At 52.4% G+C, this 22,503-nt stretch overlaps 1 protein-coding gene across 3 annotated transcripts in view; it reads right to left on the bottom strand.

Annotated features, from left to right (window-relative positions):
* WNT5B (Wnt family member 5B) overlaps nucleotides 1-22,503 on the bottom strand; it is a 139,076-nt gene that overhangs the window by 7,893 nt on the left and 108,680 nt on the right. For all 3 annotated transcript variants that reach the window (XM_008259814.4, XM_070049278.1, XM_051850116.2), the window contains 3 exons: nucleotides 15,204-15,340; nucleotides 12,541-12,788; nucleotides 5,827-6,119 (listed from right to left, as the gene is read on the bottom strand). In XM_008259814.4, coding sequence (XP_008258036.1) covers nucleotides 5,827-6,119; nucleotides 12,541-12,788; nucleotides 15,204-15,283 — 621 coding nt within the window. In that variant the 5' untranslated portion in view covers nucleotides 15,284-15,340. The remainder of the gene's footprint in view (nucleotides 1-5,826; nucleotides 6,120-12,540; nucleotides 12,789-15,203; nucleotides 15,341-22,503) is intronic.

Below are 22,503 nucleotides of genomic sequence, written 5' to 3'. Positions count from 1 at the left end.
GGAGCAGCCAGGACTCAAACCGGCGCCTATATGGGATGCCAGCACTGCAGGCCAGGGCGTTTATCCGCTGCGCCACAGCGCCGGCCCCACCACATGGTCTTATCAGTTATGGGGACAGCACTTGGGACGCTTCCACTCTCTGCTTCACTGTTTTGTATTCCTTGAATTTGGTATAATAATGTGTCATTTGAACAATTAGAAAAGAAAAATTCTATCTTGATCAAGGTCTCAAACAAACCAAAAAACCAAAAATTGGGAGAAAAAAAAAAGAATCCAGGGGAAGGCACTTGGCACCGTGGTTATGATGACACTTGGGACACCCACAGCCAGTCTCGGAGTGCCTGGGTCCAAGTGCCTGGCTCTGTTCCTGACTCCAGCCTCCTGCTAGTGTGCGTCAGGGGAGGCAATGGGTGATGGCTCAAGCAGCTGGGTTACTGCCCACCCACGTGGGAGACCCAGGCTGAGTCCACAGTTCCTGGCTTTGGCCTGGTCCAACTTCAGCTTCTGAGGGCATTTGGGGAGTGAATTAGCAGTTAGGGGGTCTCTCTCTCTCTCTCGCTCGCTCTGCCTTTTAAATAAATTAATTAATTTTTAAGAAATCCAATTGTGTCACAAGCCTATGACAGAAAGTACTGGCATGGCCCTGGTTAGTTTAAAGCTCTCAATGAACCTGTCAAATGCCCTAAGAATTAAATGGTCCCTTCCCCTGTACTGCTAGCTCCAAGGAGCCACACCACAGACCATCATACTCACAAGCAAGGCTACTTCCTCCCACCCAAGCACTCCTGGGGAGAGGCTGTCATCAAGGGGCAAACTCGGAGACCACGCGTGAGAGTGGGGGAGCAGGACAGGGCTACCTATCCGCCTCATTCATTTGGAAACAAACCTGCCCCAAAGTCACTGAACCACGCACTGTGGACTGGACTTGATCTTGGGTTATCCCAAATCGACATGTACAAGCAAGAGCAGAGCAGAAAGCTGCTTACAAAGTGATTTTCAATAAAGCTTAAGGATGCACTGTGTCAAATACCGCTGGCAGCTGGCCCAGGAGGGCAGATGGCAGGAGAAAAATGCTAGCCAGCTACAGAACATTTTCTTATGCCACAGTCATTGTCACCAATGGAGTCAGGTGGCATTTTTCAAGGGTTCCTCTCGGATTTATTTTTAAGAGTCCCCAGGTTGAGTCTCTTATTCAGCGTTGAGCAGAGTGCTGCAGGTGCAAGAAATTGTACGCCCATCATCAGCTCCTAGGACCACTGTCCGAACCCTTCCCGACTTTCCTTGGCATGGAGTTATTACCACTACTTACGGTGGAGAAAACAACACTCTACAGAGGCCAGTAAGCTGTTGGGAGCGCCACAGAAGGGAGTCAGAATGATGCTACGTCTACACCCCAGCCTTGGGGCTGAAAGGTGGCTTGTATGGACAAAGACAAAGGCTCCTCCCCTAGGTTACGGGGACCAGCACCCAGCCTGCAAGCTCCAGGCCCAAGGCACAAAGGAACTGACCCTGCAGCCCAACAGGCACTTCAAAGATAGGACCTGCAATTATCCTCAGCCCAAATCCCCAGGTCTGAGCCAGCGGACGTGCCTCTGCAAGTGGCCCTTGGGTGAGAGGAAGGGGGCAGGCGTCCAGCCGACAGGAAGCAGCATTAAAGGACGAAGTGTACCCTGCCACTAAGCCACAGAGCAAACGGGAGTGAGCACTTGGGGAGATTTGGAGAAGGAGGGGCCAGAGCCAGACTCCATGGGGGAAGCGCAAGAATTTTACTAAAGCCAATCCCAGGGTAAGAACGCACGGCCCTCACGACTCAGACCTCCCTCCCCTCCATCCTCGCAGACAGTAACATCTGCATTTTCCTCCCATTTTACTATCGAGTTACACATGCCCTTTTGGTAGGAGAATTGAGGAGGAAATCTCGATTTTTCATCCTTCCGGCTAACTCAAAAAGCCTTGTGAAATATGTCAGTTCTCAAATCTGTTAGTTCTCCCTCTTGTCCCCTCGCAGAGTCCTTTCTATCTAAAGCTGTGACGAGCTCGGTGGTCGCAGCCAGGACTGTCACAAGGATTAGGTGCAAGGCATCTCGCTGGAAAAACGCTGAGAAACCCTTGAGTGACAACCTCAGAGCAGCCCACCGGTGTTGCCGTCAGCGTCTAAAGTACAGCTACGGGACGCTCTCAAAGCCAAGAGAACTTTCTAGGCAAGCATGTCCAAGGTTCACTGTGTGGTCAAGAGGTCAGGTCCTAGCCAATCTGTTTAAAAATGCATAGATGGCCATAAAACACTCCTGGGGTCTCCCGCCCGGGCCACATGTCAGCCTCTCCTGGAGCTTTTTGTGTGGGTGTGAGCTGCCGGGAGGTGAATACCTTTGGCCACAATGAGTGATTGATGGCCAACGCCTGTTCCCTGGAGAGGGGACCAAACATAGCGGGCCAAGAATTCCCGACCTGGAGCAGACAGAGGCAACGGGAGAGATAAAGGGCTCCGGAAGTGGTGTGGGGCTGGGAGGAGGGGGAGGAGGGGCCAGGTCAGAGACAGACAGAGGAAGACAGGGAAGGTGTGCAAGAGAAACAAGACAGATGGAAAGGAAGGTGCTGCCCAGATAAGGGCCCAGGACAAACAAACAAGCAATTAAGGGCAATAAAGTGAGTAGGGGGGAGGGCGGGTCAAGATTGACAAGCAGGGGGAGAGCCTGTCTCCTATCCTCCAGGCTGCAGACTGGGCCTCCTGTCCGGTCACCTCGCATCTACCCCATCCCACAGGGGAGCTCAGAACAGAGCCCGCAAGGCCTCGATGAATTTGACCTCTACGATCCCACCTGGAGGCGAGACGGCAACCTCAGCCTGTACACGAGTGCCCACGCACAACGCTGCTCCCTGTCCCCAGCAATTACAGCCACAGAGAAAGGCAGAGTGGGAAACTCCTCACGACAGGTGCAGGCGCTCAGCGAAGCTCAGGTGGGAGACGGGAGTGGGGAGACTCTAAGGAGGATGTGGTACCTGAGCCAGGATCTTGAAAGACAGGATCCGGGCATTCGGGAGATAAAAGGGAAAGGCTCAGTCCTTTCCACCCATCTCTCTACTCCCTAAGTCAGACGCCCAAAAGCACTGCTAACAGACGAGGCCTCCAGAGACAGGCAGCTCCGGATGCCCCACTAAGGCTGTCTCTCTGCCCTGGCTTCCACTGTAATAACTGCAGGCCAAGCCAGACCAGGCCTCCTGGCATCACCCCCCCCCCCCATTTCTGACCACAAAACGCCAGTCTCTGGATATGGGGTGTGTAAGAGAAGCACGGGGCAAACGGCCAACTCTAATTTCTCCTGGATGTCATACTACTGATGAGGCTGTCTCTGCAATCTATTAAGTCAGTGTCACAAGATCCCAGTGTAGCAAGTAAAGCTGCAGCCTGTGACTCCAGCATCCCATATGGGCGCTGGTTTGAGTCCTGGCTGCTCCACTTCTCATCCAGCTCCCTGCTAATGGCCTGGAAAAAGCAGTGAAGGGTGGCCCAAGCGCTTGGGCCCTTGCACCCATGTGGGAGACCTGGAAGAAGCTCCTGGCTTTGGCCTGGTCATTGTGGCCATCTGAGGAGTAAACCAGCGGGTGGAAGATGTCTCTCTCTCTCTTTGTAACTCTGACTTAAAAAAAGATCTCGATTCATACTAAAGACATTTCTAATTTTAATTTCATTTACTTGATATGTGCTCCTAAGAAATACGATTTTTTAAAAATTTTCGTTATATAAAGGTATTTTCTGAAATATTTTCATATCCTGTTGCTGAATCACCAATGAGCCAATGTTAAACACCTGACCTTGGGGCCAGCACTGTGGTGTAGTGGGTAAAGTCACTGCCTGCAATGCCAGCATCCAATGTGGGCACTGGTTTGAGTCCCGGCTGCTCCACTTCCAATCCAGCTCTCTGCTATGGCCTGGAAAAGCGGTAGAAGATGGCCCAAATCCTTGGGTCCCTGTACCTGTGTGGAGACCCAGAAGAAACTCCTGGCTCCTGGCTTCATATTGGCTCAACTCTGATTGTTGCAGCCAATTGGGGAGTGAACCAGAGGATGGAAGACCTCTCTGTGCGCCTCTCCTTTTCTCTCTGTGTAATTCTGACTTTTAACTAAATTAATAAATCTTAAAAAAAAAAAAAAAGAAAAGAAACCTGACTTTACCTTTCCTCAAGGACTGACAGTTCTTTTTTTTTTTCATAGAATTCATCTTTTTTTTTTTTTTAAGACTTTATTTATTTATTTGAGAGGCAGAGTTACAGACAGTGCGAGGGAGACACAGAGAGAGAGGTCTTCCATCTGCTGGTTCACTCCCCAAATGGCTGCCATGGCTGGAGCTGGGCCAATCCAAAGCCAGGAGCCAGGAGCTTCTTCTGGGTCTCCCAGGTGGGTGGCAGGGGCCCAAGCACTTGGGCCATCTTCTACTGCTTTCCCAGGCCATAGCAGAGAGCTGGATGGGGAGAGGAGCAACTGGGACTAGAACCAGTGCCTATATGGGATGCTGGTGCTACAGGAGGAGGCTTAACCCACTGTGCCACAGCACTGGCCCCTGGAGTTCATCTTTAACCTCACTGTGGTGCTGCACCTGGGACGCAGAGCCAGCTAGCTGGAATCAGCCCTGAGCAGGGACAACAATCCAAGAAAAAAAGTCTGTGTGGTTTCCTGACGGGTTCTTTCCCACTGCCCAGCACTCAGACCTCAGGATGTGCTGAATGACAGGCTGGATGCGCACCTACACGGCCCTCCAGGCCCTGTCCAGGCTGGCTCTGCTGAGCCAGCACAAGGAAGTTTCCCGTAGGCAGGGCAGGCCTTCCAGTTTCTGGTGGCAGAGGCAGCCCACGGCAGGGGATAGCCCAGACGCGGGGTCTTCACAGACAAGCTGCAGGCCCTGAAGAAACGCGGTCTGGGAGCAGCAGAGACAGCAACCTGAAGCTCCTGCCCAGGTGCGCTCTGCACGTGGAACAAACCAAGCTCGGCGGAGAACTTAAGCAGTTAGGACGCTGGTTAAGACACCTGCCTCCCACACCGGAGTGCCTGGGTTCAATTCCTGGCTCTGCTCCTGACGCCAGGCTTCCTCCTCATGCAGACGCTGGGAAGCAGCAAGGGATAGCTCAAATAGGTGGGTCCCTGAAACCCACATGGGGGACCTGGATTAAGTTCCGGCTTCGGCTTGGCTCGGTCCAACTCTGGCAGGCATTTGGGGAGTGAACCAGTGGACAGGAGCTGTGTCTCTGGCTCTCAAATTAATTAAAAAAAAAATTCTATTTTAGTTACTACTGAAACTGAGGCGTAGGGAGGCAGTCACATTTCACACAGGATACGTGTGACAGTTTGCTTGAGCCTTAAAAAGACAGCTGTCTTTTCACACTTCCACTTAAGTTTAAAAACAGCTAACGCGGAAACATGCCTCCTTTGGACTTGAATGTGTTTGTTGCCTGGACTCCCGGATACATGTGACAACAGCTCCTGGAAGTCGGAGCTGGCTTTATCTAAGCCTTTAACAAGTCAAAAGCCAGCTCTTACACCTTCGACTTCCAATCATCTTATCTGTTCGGATTAAGAAGCAGTGGCATTCCAGACAAGAACTCTGTGTGTCTAGAATGTTCACTCAAACGCTGCACCCAGGCCTTGAAGGGACAGATGTCCTGTGAGGTAACAAACAAGGTTAGAAAATGACAATCCCCTGTGCCTCCCAAGACATGGGGCATCTGGGCCAGGATTTGCTCAGTAACGTGGGCAGCTGCCCGTGGGAACCTCCGCCGTCGGACTGACTGCCCAGGACCCTGCGTGGGCCGGGGCACCAGGGGCCCGCCTTACCCTTCTGCCTGCCTCGTTGTTCTGCAGGTTCATGAGCACGCGGCCCTGCTCCTCCGATCCCTTGGCGAAGTTCTTCTCCCGCTCCCGGGCGTCCACAAACTCCTTAGCAAAGCGGTAGCCGTATTCCACGTTGTCCCCGCAGCCACCCCACAGCCAGTCCCGGGGCAGGTCCTTGGGCCGCGCTGTCCGGCTGCAGCCACAGGTGGACAGCTCGCCCTCGCGGCAGGCCCGGCTGATGGCGTTCACCACCCCCGCGGCGCTCACGGCGTAGGTGAAGGCCGTCTCGCGGCTGCCTGCAAGAGGAGATGAGAGAGGTGGGAGGCGGTCACTCTCCTCGGCCTCCGCCTCCGCCTGGCCGCCCCCACCCTGCCTTGGCTGGGATACCCTCTGGGGGAGCACCTTGCCCCAGAGGTCCATGTGTTAGAAACTCTTTCTCAAAGGGCTGAATTTCTGCCTCTGGGCCTTGGCTCCCCGCGGTGAAACCTTTCTGGGTAAAAGGCATCCTGCTGGTGCTGGCCTAGCCTGACGTCCATCGCAGGGTAGAAACTATGACCCAGAAATTCTCAGGAGGGAGAATGGGAATTCAGGAATTGAGGGAACAGAGTGGGTCCTCAGCCTACTGGTTAACATTGCCTGGGTTCAAGCGCTGGTTCAAAAAAAAAATTGATGTGGGGCAGGCACTGTGGCTGAAGTGGCTGAAGCCACTGCCTGCAGTGCCAGCATCCCATGTGGGCGCTGGTTCAAGTCCCGGTTGCTTCACTTCCGATCCAACTCTCTGCTATGGGCTGGGAAAGCAGTGGAAGATGTGGAAGATGGCCCAAGCCCTTGGGCCCCTGCACCAGCATGGGAGACCCAGAGGAAGATCCTGGCTCCTGGCTTCGGATCGGTGCAGTTCTGGTCGTTGTGGCCAACTGGGAAATGAACCAGAGGATGGAAGACCTCTCTCTCTTTCTGCGTTTCCTTCTCTCTCTGTGTAACTATGACTTTCAAATAAATAAATAAATAAATCTTAAAAAAAAAGGATGGATCTTGTGGGTCTAAGACTGAGAAGAAAGCAAGAGATCAGTAGCCTGTCCTACCGAAGTCTTCTCTCCCAGATGTGACTTCTCAGCACAGATGATGCTCCCCACCTTTCGTCGCTGCCCTTATCTAGCTAGAGTGGCAGGGGCTGGGGGTAGAAAGTGCACAAGAGGGGCTGGAGCTGTCGCGTACCTGGTCAAGCCTCCGTCTGCAGTGCCCGCATCCCATATAGAAGCCAGTTCAAGTCCTGGCTACTCTACTTCCGATCCAGCTCTCTGCTATGGCCTGGGAAAGCAGTAGAAGATGGCCCAAGTCCTTGGGCCCCTGCACCTGCGTGGGAGACCTGGAGGAAGCTCCTGGCTCCTGGCTTCGGATCAGCTCAGCTCCGGCCATTGTGGCCATCTGGGGAGTGAACCAGCGGATGGAAGACCTCTCTCTCTGCCTCTGCCTCTTTATAACTCTGCCTTTCAGATAAATAAATAAATCTTTTAAAAATAAAAAAAAAATTAAAAAAGAAAGTGAACTAGAATTAAAACTCCAGAGCAATCCAAACCACCTCCCTCTCTCTTCCAGAGGACTCCCCTGCCTCCCGACTCACTGGTCACGGTGTCTATGGCACAGACTCTCAGCACCCTCCCTCTCCAAATCCAGGTGATTGTCCAGGAGAAAAACCCTGACTCTGTTCTTTTTTTTTTTATGCTGTAGTGACCACTCGCAAACTCAGATGATGCAGTATCTTCCATTTCAGTAAAAATGCTTATAAAAAAATAACACTCAGCTACCAGAGAAATGCAAATCACAAGAAGATATCACTTCACACCCTCTAGAATGGCTATAATCAAAAGAGAGCTAATAACAAGTTTGCAAGGCGATGGGAAAATTACAACGCTTCTGTACTGCTGTGGGGAGTGCTGCAGGGTGCAGCTGCTTCAGGAAAACCTGGCAGCTCCTCAAGAGGTTAAACTTAGAGCTGCCACATGACCCGGCAATCCCACGCCTCAGACTGCACCCAAGAGAAATGAGAACATATGTCCACAGAAAACTCACACGTGAATGCTCATGGCAGCCACAAAGCAGAAACAACCCAACCGTCCATCGGCGGAAGAATGGATCAACAATACACTGTATGTATCAAGAATACACTGTATGTATTCTCCATACAGTGGAACATTATTCAGCCATAAAAGGAATAACATACTGATACATGCTACAACATGCATGAAACTGTAAGTCATTATGAAGGAGATGGGTGTTGTGGTGCAGCAGGTTAAGCTGCTGCCTGCAAAGCCAACATCCCATATCTGAGTGCTGGTTCCTGTTGTGGCTTCTCCACTTCTGATCTAGCTCCCTGCTAACACACCTGGGAAAGCAGCAGAGTGCGTGGTCCCTGCCACCCACGTGGGAGACCCAGATGAAATTCCAGGTTCCTGGCTTCAGGCTGGTCCAGCCCAGGCTGTTGTGACCATTTAAGGAGTGCATCAGATGATGGAAGATCTCCCTCTCTCTCTGTCTCTCTCTCTAACTGCCTTTCAAATAAATGAACATTTAAAAACAAACAAAAAATTATAAGAAATGCCAATCACCAAAGGTCACGACCCCATTTACGTGAAATGTCCAGAAAAGGCAATAGGCAATGCTCCTGGTGGCAGAAGCCTTAGTGGCTGTCCTGCACTGGGCACTGCCGGGAGAGAGAGTGACCACTAAGGGGTAGGCAGTTTTTCTATGGGGCAAGAAAATGTCCTGGAATCAGTGGTGAGGGCTGCACAGCCTGTGAAGGCACTACACTAGAAGCCTGTCAATTGTATACTTTAAGGTGGTGAATTACATGGTATGTGAATTGTGTCTAAGTAAACCTGATCTAAGTAAAAATAAAAGGTATATGGACTCAGATAAGGGGGGAAGGGAACGGTTCTTAGCAGGACACAGATTCAATCCCGATTTCGGAGACGAAGCCAGGCAGGCTCTTCTGTTCTCCATTTCTTCCTCCCCTGAGGTCGGGGCAGACATCCCACAGTGCTATCTTGGCAGGTGCAAGGGCAGCGTTTGCCAAGAAGCAATCAATGCTTAGGTCCAGAGCGATCTCCCACCCTGCCCTACTTCCTGATTGCCAGACATGGCAGTGACCTTGGCAACCACACCACACCACACCGGATGAGTAAACCAGGGGCTGGCTTCTGGACGGTTACAGAATAGGAACAGCCCGAGAAAACCCCAAACAATGGCAGGAAGTTGCAGGCGTGACTCAGCCCTCAGGACTGACATCTGAGTCAGGCCTGAACCACAGCCTCAGCTACAGCCCAGGGACGCGGTTGAAGGGAGTCAGACTGTGACAGTGCACACCCAGGACAGTCAGACGGCCGGAGACTGTGAGGGAGGAGGCTGTGGGCTCCATCTGGAGGGACTCATCTCTGAGCAGCCTTCCTGAACTGCAGCCCCAACCCCGAGATGGGGCACCCGGAACAGCCTGAGCTACACCTCCGCATGGTGTTCCTTGAACAGGTGGCTAGGTTTTCAAAGCAACCACCCTGTCCCTTGTTTAATGACTCTAACCACCAGAATGTTCTTTCTAATATTAAACCAAAGTATGGCTGCCTGCAACCTAGAGCCACTCTGTCTCTGTCTCTGCTGGGGAGGGGCATCCTGAGTCATCGAGTGTGGGGTGCTCTGCCTTCACGGAGCAGCGTTTGGGCCCCTTTGTGACAGTGGACATGAAACCCTAATATCCCAGCTGCCTGGGAAGCACCCCACCCTTTCCCAGGTAACTCTCTTCTCAGGAGGAGCTGCTACCCGACGGGAGGAGTGCAGAACGCAGAACTCAACGCCGTCCTTTCTGGGGCCCTGCAGACAGGACTCAGGCTACTGCTAGTGTCCCCTTAGCAAGAGAGGGGCAGCTTCCGAATGTATAAGCAATTGGGCCGGGGGGGGCGGGGGGGAGGCTTCTCAGTTCAGAGCTGAAACTCAGAAAGCAGCCCCTAGAGACCTTACATTCCTCCACCCCTCCCCCACCCGGACAAGAAGCCAGCCTAACCGCACCAGGAAGGCGCCTCCAGGCCTGCCTAGGCAGAGGCTGGGGAAAGTGCCAGGGCCGCTCCAAGCTGCTCTGCTGCCCTCTGCTGCTGGCTTTTGCAGTAGCTTTACAGTAAAAGTCTTTTGGAAGCCATGCACCAAGATAGTGAGGGGACTCACCCAGAACTACCCTAAACCCATTGGGAAGAAAGGACAGCTGGCCAGGTAGCACCAGCTCTAAAAAGGGTGCAGACATGCGCTGTGTCACTGTGTTGCAGTGGGTTAAGCTGACACTTGGGGCTCTTGCATCCCACATCACAGCGCCTGGTTCAAGTCCTGGTTACGCACTTCTGATCCAGCTGCCTGCCAATGCATTCTGGAAGGCAGCACATGGCTCAAGGTCTTGGGCCCCTGCAACAAATGTGGGAGACCTGGAAGGCGTTCCTGGCTCCTGGCTTTGGCCTGGCCCAGCCCTGGTTGTTGCAGGCATTTGAAGAAAGAATCAGGAAGTAGGTGCTTTCTCTCTCTCGCTCACTCACTCTCTCTCTCTCTGTCACTATGCCTTTCAAGTATATGAAAATAAATACATTTTTTAAAAACAGAAATGGCACTGTGGTGCAGCAGGTTAACGCCCTGGCCTGAAGCACCCGCATCCCATATGGGTGCCGGTTTGAGACCTGGCTGCTCCACTTCCAATCCAGCTCTCTGCTATGGCCTGGGGAAGCAGTGGAAGATGGCCCAAGTCCTTAGGCCCCTGCACCCATGTGGGAGACCCAGAAGAAGCTCCTGGCTCCTGGCTGCGGATTGGCGCAGCTCCAGTCGTTGCGGCCAATTGGGGAGTGAACCATTGGATGGAAGACCTCTCTCTTTGCCTCTCCTTCTCTGTGTAACTCTGACTTTCAAATAAATAAATAAATCTTTTAAAAAGATAAAAATAAAAACAGGAATGAAGGGAACAGGCATCTGACATAGCAGTTAAGACGTGGCTTGGGATGCCTACATCCTATATTGGTTCAAGTCCTGCCTCTACTCTCCATTCTAACTTCCTGTTAACGTGCACCCTGGGAGGCAGCAGGTGATGGCTCAAGCACTTGGGTCCCTGCTACCCACGTGGGAGACCCGAATGGGGTTCTTGGTTCTTGGCTTTGTCCTGGCCCAGCCCTGGCTGTTGCAGGTATCTGGGGAGTGAACAAGTGGATGGGAGCTCTGTTTGTCGACCTTTCAAATAAATAAAATATGTTTAAAATTTTTTTAAGGCAAGTTGTTAGTAAAATGGTGCCACCTTCCTAGGCCCGGCCTGGTTTACTAGAAGTCAGGTGACTAAATGGCCCAATCACAAGCGTCACCTCCACCCCTACCCTCATGGATCTGCCGCTCCCACTTCCTCACCTCTGCAAAGCTATATAAGACCTGTTCGCCCGGTACAGGCTGCTCTCTCTGTACACGGGGAGGCAGCCTGTTGGATTCCCCCCACTCAACAATAAACCTTTTCCCTTACTCCCATTCCACCACACACATCTGAACCCAGCCCAGTTTCTACTCCCACTAACCCTTTGCTTTCCTAAAGCAAAGCCTCTCTTTTTGGCTTTAGCAAATATGAAATCAGCACATGAAAAGGATGTAGCCCCCATCAGGTCCCCGTGTGATTAGAGGATGTCCCTGCTCAGCCAAATACAAGGCAGGGCGAGCTCCCAGGACAATTTCACCAGGGGAGGAACAGACGCTGTGGCCTGGAGAGGACGCCAGACGTTGTGACTACATCCCCACTTAGCCCACGTGCGCTCGTTGTGGAAAGCTGCCCCAGAGCACGCTTGAAGGAAGCACGCAGGCAGCCAGGGGCCAAGTGTATTTTGGGGCAGGAGTGGTTGAGGAAAGAGGTCTGGAGTTAAAGAGAGGACAGAGGGACTTCCAAGCACCTTTCCTGACAGTGCTGCCTGGGAACTCCCACCCCTCTCCAGGTAGCTCCATGTCCCCTTTTCAGGGGGAGCTGCTCCCCGGAATGTGACGGGAGGACGAATGCAGAGCTCAACACCTTCCTTTTATGGCCCTGTGGATAAGACCCAGTAGAATAGGGCCGGATTTCTCAATTTTGTGCCAGGGAGGGGAGGATTGCATTTCAAAAGGACCTAAAACAATTAGACCTCAGCTCACACCTCCAACTAAGCAATAGCATGGCCAAAGAATCCTCGCCCCAGAGGGGAAGGGACAGGAATCCAGGAAGAGTCCCCTTCTCTCATCTTTCTTCTTCAGTCTGTCCCCTTCCCCCACTTTCACACACATCCCCTTTCAAATGAAAAAGCCATGGGTCTGGATCGCCAATGACAGCTATTGCCAACTTGGCCCAACATTTCCCTCTCTCTTCCAAGGGTCCAAGGGGAAGAGACAAAAATACTGCAGACATTCAGGGCAGCAATTTTTGGTTCTCCACCCAAGGCTCTCAAAAACACTCAAAGGAGGCCCTTGTGGCAGAGAAGACAAAGGAAGCAGTGGTGGGCGGGTCTTCTAACCCACTCTAACGCAACTCAGATATTCTGACCCCCTCCCAGAGGCAGCCCCGCTCCAGAGGACCAAGCAGAGGACAAGCTCCCCTCCCTGCACAGACACCCAGGAAGGCGCTCACTGGAGCTCTGCCAGTGCAGAGAATGAATGGCACCTAGGCAGGAGCACAGGTGCGCAGCCACGCCATACCTATCTGCATGACTCTCCCAAAGACGGACGAGTTGTCCACCGTGCTGCAATTCCACCGCCTCTGCCGGAACTGGTACTGGCACTCCTTGATGCCCATCTTGGCTCCCTCTCCAATGTAGGCCATGTGCTCCTGGTACAGCTGGCACAGCTTTCTCTGGCCAGGGGAGAGCCCGGGAAGCTGACTGCACACAGGCTGAGCGCCGATGATAAACATCTCAGGTCTCTGCACCGGGCTCATGGCTAAGGACCTACAACAACAATGAGGAAAGGGAGAAGAAGACACTGAGTCACTCATTCAACACATTTATTGAGTGCTTTCTGTATACCAGGCCCTGGTCTAGGGATTTGAAAAGGAAAATTAGTAAAAGAGAGTGTCTACCATCAGAGAATGACCAGACAGAAACAGGTGCAAGCAGAAACGCCAGGTGGGAAGCCAAATATCTATCACAGTGGAGCTCTGGATCCACCAAAAGCCCTCTGTGAGGAGGTGGTGAGGACTTGAACTGGACAGGGACAGGCAGAGATGCATATGCAGCTGGGGGCAGGTGTACAGCCATTCATCTGATGCACATGGCAAAGATTCACGTTAGCCCAAGTGCAGGATACCTGATGGAAAGCAATCATCTCCTTCAAAAGGAACTCTCTGGGGGCAAGTATGGTGGTGCAGTAGCTTAAGCCACCACTTACAACATGGGCATTCCATATCGGAGTACCGATTCAAGTCTCAGCCACTGTGCTTCTGATCCAGTGCCTTGCTCATGTCTGAGAAGGCAGCGAAAGATGATGCAAGAGCTTGGCACCACGTGGGAGATGAGGATGAAGTTCCTGGCTCCTGGCTTCAGCCTGGCCCACAACTGGCTGTTGCAGCCATTTGGGGAGTGAATCAGAAGATGGAAGATTTTTTTCTCTCTCTCTCTCAGTTTCTCTCTCTGTTGCTATGACTTTGAAATAAATAAATCTTTAAAAAAAAGATCTCCCTTGGACTCCAGGAGTAGGCATTCCTCCTAGCAGTTAAGATACACGTGTCCCACATCGGAATGCCTGGGTTCAATTCCTCCCTCCAGTTCTTGATTCCAGCTTCCTGCCCAAGTGGATTCTGGGAGAGAGAGCAGATGATAGCTGATGTGACTGGGTCCCTGCCACCCACATGGAGAACCAGCCCTGGCCATGTGGGCATTTGGGGAGTAAACCAGCAGATGGAGCTTGTCCTCTCTGTCTCTCAAATTAATTAATTGAAAAAGTAAAGGTGCCAGTGTTGTGGCTTAGCAGGTAAAGCTGCCGCCCAAGACGCCAGCATCCCATATGGGTGCTGGGTGTACATCCTGGCTGCTCCACTTCCGATCCAGCTCACTGCTAATGCACCTGGGAAAAACAGCGGAAACTGGCCCAAGTGCTTGCCCCCTGCACCCACGTGGGAGACTGGGAAGAAGTTTCCGGCTCCTGGATTCGGCCTTGCCCAGCCCTGGCCATTGCAGCCGTCTGGGGAGTGAACCAACAGATAGAGGATCTTTCTCTCTCTTTCTCTCTCTCTCTCTCTCTCTCTCTCTCTCTCTTCTCCTCCTCTCTCTGTAACACTGACTTTCTAATAAATAAATACATCTTTAAAAGAAAAATTGAAAACAAAATAAAACACAGCCCACTTTATTTACATCATAATGTATTCTATATGCATTTACTTCCACGTGCACATCTCCTAATGCGATCTCCATCCATTCAGGGCCCCCCTCTTCCTCGCTACATACCAGACATGATAAAGTAAGTTCAACAAGAAGGCTGTAGATTTGCCATCTGAGTACAAATGTGAGCAGAGCCCAGAAATCATGTAAAAGAGGTGACCACCGCATGTCCATGCCATCCAAGTTGACTTGGCCTTCAAAACACAAAAAGAAAGCTACGCATGGAACTCAAATCCCACATCTCATCATCAGACGTCTAAAGCAGGAATTCTCCTGTCTCTGCCCCTATCAGCAAAAGAGTAAGTCAAGCAAACAGCTGTCAGGACTCCTAGACACCCAACACAGAAGCAGAGCTCTAGATGGCAACCCATGGGCATGCAGGAAGGCCCACAAAATGCGAATGAGGTTGGGACCCAAGAAGAAAATCAAACAATCAAGTCCTTTACCCGTGGAGAACCCTCACCTCTGGGGACTTGAGACAGAGAAAGAACCCTGGAGCCAGTGCTGTGGCGCAGTGAGTAAAGCCGCTGCCTGTGGTGCCAGCATCCCATATGGGTGCCGGTTCGAGACGGGGCTGCTCCACTTCCAATCCAGCTCTGTGCTATTGCCTGGGAAAGCAGTAGAAGATGGCCCAAGTCCTTGGGCCCCTGCACCCGCGTGGGAGACCTGGTAGAAGCTCCTGGCTCCTGGCTTTGGATTGGTGCAGCTCTGGCCGTTATGGCCAATTGGGGAGTGAACCAGCGGATGGAAGACCTCTCTCTGCCTCTCCTTCTCTCTCTGTTTAACTTTCAAATAAATAAATCAATCTTAAACACACACACACACACACACACACACACACACAAGAGCCCTGCCTGTTCTCCTGGGTTTATATAAAAGAGGCCCTCCCTCAGCACACCTGGGACACACGGATGATGCCCCTTCTCCACTGGGCCATCACTGAAGGAGGCCTCAGGCTGCAGAAGCAGACCTCGGCCCCGCACTCACCACCAGGAGCTGGCGTCTGCCAGGAGCTGGGCCCAGCTGGAGAGCAGAGCAGCAGTGAACAGCAGCAGCAGGCTGGGCATGGTCGGCCTCAGCCCTCCCCAGGGCCCTGGCGCTGACAGCTTCCAAAGTGCGGCACCCTGGAGAAAACAGAGATGATGGGAGAGTCAGTGTGGAGATGGGGGTGGACTTGAAGTCAAGTTCTCCCCCATCCCCAAGGACAGTCAACAGTCCTTCCAACCTGCTTATCGTCTCACCTCCCACCCTTAACAGTGGGAACCCTCACTGCAAAGGAGACAATGAGCTGAGAAACCAGGAAAGAGAAATGGAAACAAAGCATTTCCAAAACACAGTTAGAGGTGCGCCCACATCTCATACCAGAGTGCCTGGGTTTGAGTCCCAACTCCCCTTCTGACCCAACTTCCAGCTAGTGCATAAGCCAGGAGGCAGCAGCTGATGAGCCAAGTACTTGGGCCCCTGCCACCCACACAAGAGACCTGGATGGAGTTCCAGATTCTAGGCTTCAGCCTGGCCCAGTCCTGGTTGCTGTGGGCATTTGGGAAATATAACAAATAGAAGATCTTTCTATATCTTTCTGCATTGCAAATAAAAATGAAAATAAATTAAAAACAATTTTTAAAAACTGTATGCTCTACATACATCCTAACTGGGGTCTTCCCAAATAAGTTTTCCAAGTCTCACCCATGTTCCCCCCAAGAGTTATAGCAGAAAGAAGAGCAGACTTGTCACTTGCTCAGGTTAACTCCACAGAGAGATGTAAGAGCCAGGGGAGGGTACTGTGGTGCAGGGGGCTAAGCTGCCTGTTGGGACACCCACATCCTCTATCAGAGTGCTGGCTCCTCTGCTCTGATCCAGCTCCCTGATAATGCACCCTGGGAGGCAGCAGATGATGATCCAAGTACTTGGGCCCCTGCCACCTATGTGGGAGACCTAACCCTAACCCTAACCCTAACCCTAACCCTAACCCTAACCCAGGCTTCAGCCTGGTCCAGCGCTGGCTTTTGCAGGCAATTGAGTGAACCAGCAGATGGAAGATCTCTGCCTTTCAAGTAGATGAAAATAAGTAAATATTTTAAAACATGTTTGGTATGTTTTTTTAAAAAACCCACAGAGCCAACTGCCTGTCTTGAGAAAGTCTTGGTGGCTGAGGCAGTACCAGGGGAGGTGGACCAGTGCCTTCCTGTGCACCTACGGCTGCAGGGACCGCAATGAGCACCTTTCCCCGCTGCGGCGCTGGGGCCCGCACCTGGCCCAGCCAGAGCCTGTGCCAGAGCCTCAGCCCCTCCCTGCAGCACCAGACCTCTGCCTGTGCTTTCCATAACCGATGCCTGTATATCTACATCTGCAGAGATCACCCCTCCCGAAGCCCTTCCAAACATTCGGAAAGTCCATGCTTCTGGATCCGAGAGCCGGTAGACAAAAACACGCCCCCTCCCGCTCGCACCCGCCTCATCTCTCTAGCTTCCCCCTGGGGCGTGACCCCACATCTCCAGCGAGTCTTCTGCCCAAGACCCCTTAACACCTCTGCCGCCCGCCGCCCACGCTCGCCCACCCCATCTCACCGCGCCGGTCCCGCGGGTCTGGATCTCCAGGCTCCCCGGGAGGGGGCGGCAGGTGCTTGGGGCCATCAGTGGAGGAAATATTTTTGCCCTGGGGCCACCAAGCGAGGAAGGTGGCCTGAGCCGGCTCCGGGAGAGCCGGGACACAGCCTTTTCCCCACCCCCTTTTGGTTTTTCTCCTGGAGGTCTTTGCTGGGGCGGGGGCGCCAACAGGCAGGTGTGTGGGGCCGGCAGGGGGCAGATCAAAGAAGAAACTCGCCCCTTGCCCTTTGTCATGCAGAGCCCGCTCTCGGAAATGATCCGGCCTCCAGCGCGGGGCTCACAGCTCCCAACACCCTACTTTCCCAGCAGACCTCTCCTTCTCTAAAGGATGCCCCCTCCCCCTCCCCCATAAATCCTCCCCCATCCTCGGGGCAGGAGGTCTGTGAATGCACCGACTGGAACCGAGAGAGATGGGGCAGAGATAGGGCTGGCACCAGAAGCTAATGGCTTTATGGAGGGGAGGGGACCAGGCCCAGGGCAGGGAGGACGAGAGAAAAGCTTCAAAGCATTTCCTTGTCCAAACATCCTCCCCTCCACCTACCAGTCCTTGGGGATCGCAGAGCCAGAGCTGCCCCCCATTCCTTCCTGTGTCTCCTGCCTTCCTCCAGTTCCCTGGCCCTCCTACCGCACCCACCAGCATACCTGTGCCCACACCATCCCACCACTGGAGAGCAGAGTTCTGTCTCCCACCTGGTGACGGTCCTCCTGTCACCCCTCTCATCCCGGACACGCTCTTTCATTAGGCTCCCGGGGAACCCTTTCTGGCCCTGCAAACTCCGGGACCCACGGAGGCCACGAAGGGGCTGCTAAAGGACCTGCGGCTCTGACTGCCCCCCACAGGCCAGACTTCCCAGGGGTCGCTAATCCCGCCCCTTATAAACACAGACACCAGGGTCGCTCCAGGCAGCTGTTCCCCAGCACCCTGTGGGAATAAGCTCCACCAAACTCTCAGCCCATTAAAAAAGATATATTAAAAAAAAAATTGTTTCAAAAGCAAAGGCTGTAGCCTGTGTGTTGGCTTCTCTCTCTGCCTTCCAGATGTGTGGTAAATGAACCTGAACGCCCACACGCCCTCTGTCCTGGCAGCACAGATGTGAGCCACCCCCGAGGGGTCCCAGGGCAGAGGCAAGCAGCTGCCTAGCTGCCTTCCCTCTCTTACATTCCTGGGTGGGCATGGGAGGAGAAGGGGTCCCTGGGGCAGGCAGAATGGCGACTTCTCTGGCCGCCGCCACCCTAGGTGGGGACCCCTTGTTCAGTCTCCAGGTGCCCTATTCAATGAAAGCTCTGCCCGTGAGATGTGAGTCCGGGGAAGGTGCACTGCTACAGAGACCTCCTGGGGTGCAGGCAGGCATCCCTCCACACAGACTCCACGGGTAAGGGTGTGGAATGCGGGGGCCTGGGGGAGGGGGAGTCGCAAACCCTGCAGTCAGGACCCTTGCAGAAGGGGAGAATGGGCTGCTCCAACATCTGTTGGGTTCCCTGTCTCCGCTCATTTCCTTGCTCCTTCAGTATGTTCACTGAGCGCCTGCTGTGTGCCAGTTACTCTGCCAAGTGCCTGACATGTGACAATGAACAGACAAAGCCATCGTGCCGTAAGCCCAGGAAATATCAAGAGAAAAGTACGGTGGGGACCAGAACCAAGAATGACAGGTGGTGATGTTTGCAACACTCAGGGGCCTCGCACAAGCTTGCTCTCAGAACTCTGTGCCCCCCACCCCAGCCTTATCCACTCCACTGTAGATGGGATGGTGGCAGAGGGTGTGGCCTGAATCTGCACATCCAGGGTTCCCAGCTGCCCTGTGCCATGGCTCCTTCACAGCCAAAGGATCGCCTATCTGAACACAGGAACTCCAGGTCCTCTTCCTTTCTCTGCTAGATCTTGTCCCCAGCTGACACTCCTTCCAGAGGCTCCATGCATCCCAGCCAGACTTCAGACACTGGCAGAAGTCAGGAGCAGAGTGGTTTTGTGAAGAAATGTAAGGTTTCAGGAGAAAATGCAAAGATGTTTTAGATTAATCTTTTTTTTTTTTTTTAAGGCAAAGAGAAAGAGAGAGAGCGTGCCCAGGGTCCATGTCTCTCACATGAGTGGCAGGGACTCAGGTACTTGAGCCATCACCGGCTGCCTCCCAAGGTGCACATTAGCAGGAAGCTGAAATCGGGAGCAGAGCTGGGACTCGAACTCATGTACCCCAGTCATGGGATATGGACATCCCAAGCTGCTTGTTAATCTCTGCACCAAATGCCTGCTCCATCAGCTGAGTCTTAACAGTGAAACTGTGTCAAAAAAAAAAAAAAAAAAAAAAAAAAGCCGGCGCCGAGGCTCAATAGGCTAATCCTCCACCTTGCGGCGCCAGCACACTGGGTTCTAGTCCCGGTTGGGGCGCTGGATGCTGGATTCTTTCCCGTTTGCCCCTCTTCCAGGCCAGCTCTCTGCTGTGGCCCGGGAAGGCAGTGGAGGATGGCCCAAGTGCTTGGGCCCTGCACCCCATGGGAGACGAGGAGAAGCACCTGGCTCCTGCCTTCGGATCAGTGCGGTGCGCTGGCCACAGCGTGCCAGCCATGGTGGCCATTGGAGGCTGAACCAATAGCAAAAGAAAGATCTTCCTCTCTGTCTCTCTCTCACTATCCACTCTGCCTGTCAAAAAAAAAAAAAAGTAAAAAAAGTAAAAAAAAGTGAAACTGACCCCAGGACCTTGTCCTCAAAATGGAGCAATTCCATTTAGAGAGCATAACTCTGTGTTTAATATAACTGGACATGCTAATCCGCTTGCAAGTTTTTTGATCCCCCTCAATAAGCTCTGGAAACGGTTTTGCTCCCTGTTTTCTCTGCAGAGGTTCCGACAGGTATCTGGCAGGTACTAGGTAAATATTTGTTGGCTGAAAGAAGAGAAAAGCCCTCTTTGGGCTCTTAAGGAAATAGGATACAAGGCACTAAGTACAGCCTCTCACGGAGACAGGGTCCTCTTGGCTTCCGCATGGCCCGGTCCACTCACCAGCGAGAAAGCAGCGCATCTGCTTTCTTGGGAATCTAGCGCTACGTGAGACCCCGGCGTGCCCTCCCTCAGTCCTTTCCTGGGTGACCGAGTCACATTCTGCTTCTAGGAGTAAGACACGGAGCCGCTGAGTCAGACAACGTGCGAACGCTGGCGATGCCGGTACTTCGGGCCCGCTGGGAAAGCATGAAACCACTCCGAAAGGACAGCAGCGGGACCGGAAGCATCGAGGGAGCAACTGTCCTCAGGATGTGGGGTTGGAGCTGGGTCTGGGAAAATGTGTGGGCTTGCAGCAGGAAAGATGTCACCTGGAGGTGTGGACTGGACCAGAGAGACCACTTCCGGGTGCTTTCGGAAGAGGAAAGAGAGAGACTACATGAAAGAGGAACTCAATTCCTCATTTGTTCAGAACCACTCTTGTTCATGTTATCCCTCCAAAACCTGACATTGAACTTGCACTGATGATTCAATATCAGTTATTTAGGAAAACCTCCATACTGATGTGCTTCTAGCTTCTGGGAGTAACGCTGAAGGAATGGGGCCACAGGCTTGGAGGATCAGTCACCCTGGGTGCGGCCCTCTGGACCATGGAATGACGGCCAAGGGCATCCTCCCAGATGCTAGGCAGTACAGAGGGGAAGACGCTCCTTCCTTGCAATCCTGCTTGTTCTCATCCTAGATGTGGGCCTGAGAGCCGGGTGGGTTGCTAAGGCCTCATCATGGTGTCTCCATAGTATTTTAAATTCATTCCCTCCTCCTTATTCCTCCAGCCACACCGTGAGGTGCCACCCAGCCCACTATTTGATCACTTCTCCTCCAACTAACTGTAAATGTTTCTGTCTGATGCTTACCTATTGACTACTTAGATATATCCCCCACACCCAGCTCTCCGATTTTCTTTTCTTTTTTTTTTCTTTTAATATTTATTCATTTATTTGAAAGGCAGAGTTACAGAGAGGCAGAGGCAGAAGTAGAGAGAGAGATCTTCCCTACACTGGTTCACTCCCCAGATGGCTGCAACAGCAGGAGCTGGGCCAATCTGAAGCTAGGAGACAGGAGCTTTTTCTGGGTCTCCCACATGGGTGCAGGAGCCCAAGGACTTGGGCCATCTCCTACTGCTTTCCCAGGCCATAGCAGAGAGCTGGATTGGAAGAGGATCAGCCAGGACTCGAGCTGGCACCCATATGGGATGCCAGCACTGCACGTGGTGGCTTTACCCACTACACCACAGCGCTGGCCCCATAGGTTTTTCATACTATGTACTTCCCACAAATTTTCTGAAGACCCCTCATATGTGTATAATTTCAAAAAATTTTTGCACTAAAATTATCTTTTAGTTCCATTTCCCAAGAATTTTTGAAGTTTCCTCATACATGAAGCCCAGCTACTGTGCCGGGAGCCAGTTCAGCATCTTGTTCCTTCTCTTTCTCACTCAGGGAATGAGGAGCTGCTAAACCACCTCTGTCTCACTCCTTTGGGGTCAATTATTACTGCTCAGCCCTTTAGATTGCAATTTCTCCTGCATGAATTTTTTTCCTAGACACTATTTTCCCTTAAAACACATTTTTAAAGTAGCAACCAAAGATTAATGCAATAAGGTATCGGAGATGTCAGCAGACAAATCTACAGCTTCTTCAAAGACTCCTGGTGCTCATCTTCCTGGTCAGCTCACTCACTGGTGCCTGGGGCCAGCCTTGATTGTTCTTTCCAAGGGCCTCTTTCTGTCTCTCCAGTTCCTCCTTGTATCTTGGGCTCAACAATCCTCTTAGCTCTAAAGCACAGCCCATCTTTTGCTTTCACTTTCCACAAACTCTTTGAAGTACCTTCATTTTTATAAATCTGGATTTTCACATATGGGGTTTTCTGGTAGTTATTGCACTATTTTTTTTTTCTAAATAATTCTGTAATTTCACCCCAGGAAGTAAATTTGGATGAGATACTATTGTCTTATCTTATTCTAGTCTTCTTGTTCTCTTGAAATATTACTGAAGCTGCCTACTTCCTTCAAAAATCAGCGATAGGGGCCAATGTTGTGGCACAGCAGGTTAAGCCACCACCTGCAATGCCAGCATCCCATATAAGCACAGGTTCTAGTCCTGGATTCTCCCTTCCAATGCTCCTGGGAAGTACTTGGGCCCCTGTCTCCCATGGGGGAGACCCAGATGGAGTTCCTGGCTCCTAGATTCGGCCTGCTCCAGACCCTGCTGTTGCGGCCATTTGGAGGGTGGACCAGTGATGGAAGACCTCTTTCCCTCCATCTCTCTCTGTCACTCTGCTTTTCAAATAAATAAATCTTTTCTAAAAAAATTAGCAATTTCTGGAGTGAACATTTGTTCTAGTGGTTAAGATAGGAATTAAGAAACCCACATCCCGGGCCGGCGCCGCGGCTCACTAGGCTAATCCTCCGCCTTGCGGCGCCGGCACACCAGGTTCTAGTCCCGGTCCGGGCGCCGGATTCTGTCCCGGTTGCCCCTCTTCCAGGCCAGCTCTCTGCTGTGGCCAGGGAGTGCAGTGGAGGGTGGCCCAAGTGCTTGGGCCCTGCACCCCATGGGAGACCAGGATGAGTACCTGGCTCCTGCCATCGGATCAGCACGGTACGCCGGCCGCAGCGCGCTGGCTGCGGCGGCCATTGGAGGGTGAACCAACGGCAAAAAGGAAGACCTTTCTCTCTGTCTCTCTCTCTCACTG

Source organism: Oryctolagus cuniculus, chromosome 9 (genome assembly GCF_964237555.1).
Source record: "Oryctolagus cuniculus chromosome 9, mOryCun1.1, whole genome shotgun sequence".
Lineage (NCBI taxonomy): Eukaryota > Metazoa > Chordata > Mammalia > Lagomorpha > Leporidae > Oryctolagus > Oryctolagus cuniculus.
Note: the sequence above shows the minus strand (reverse complement) of the source record. Positions and strands in the feature narration are given on the sequence as shown.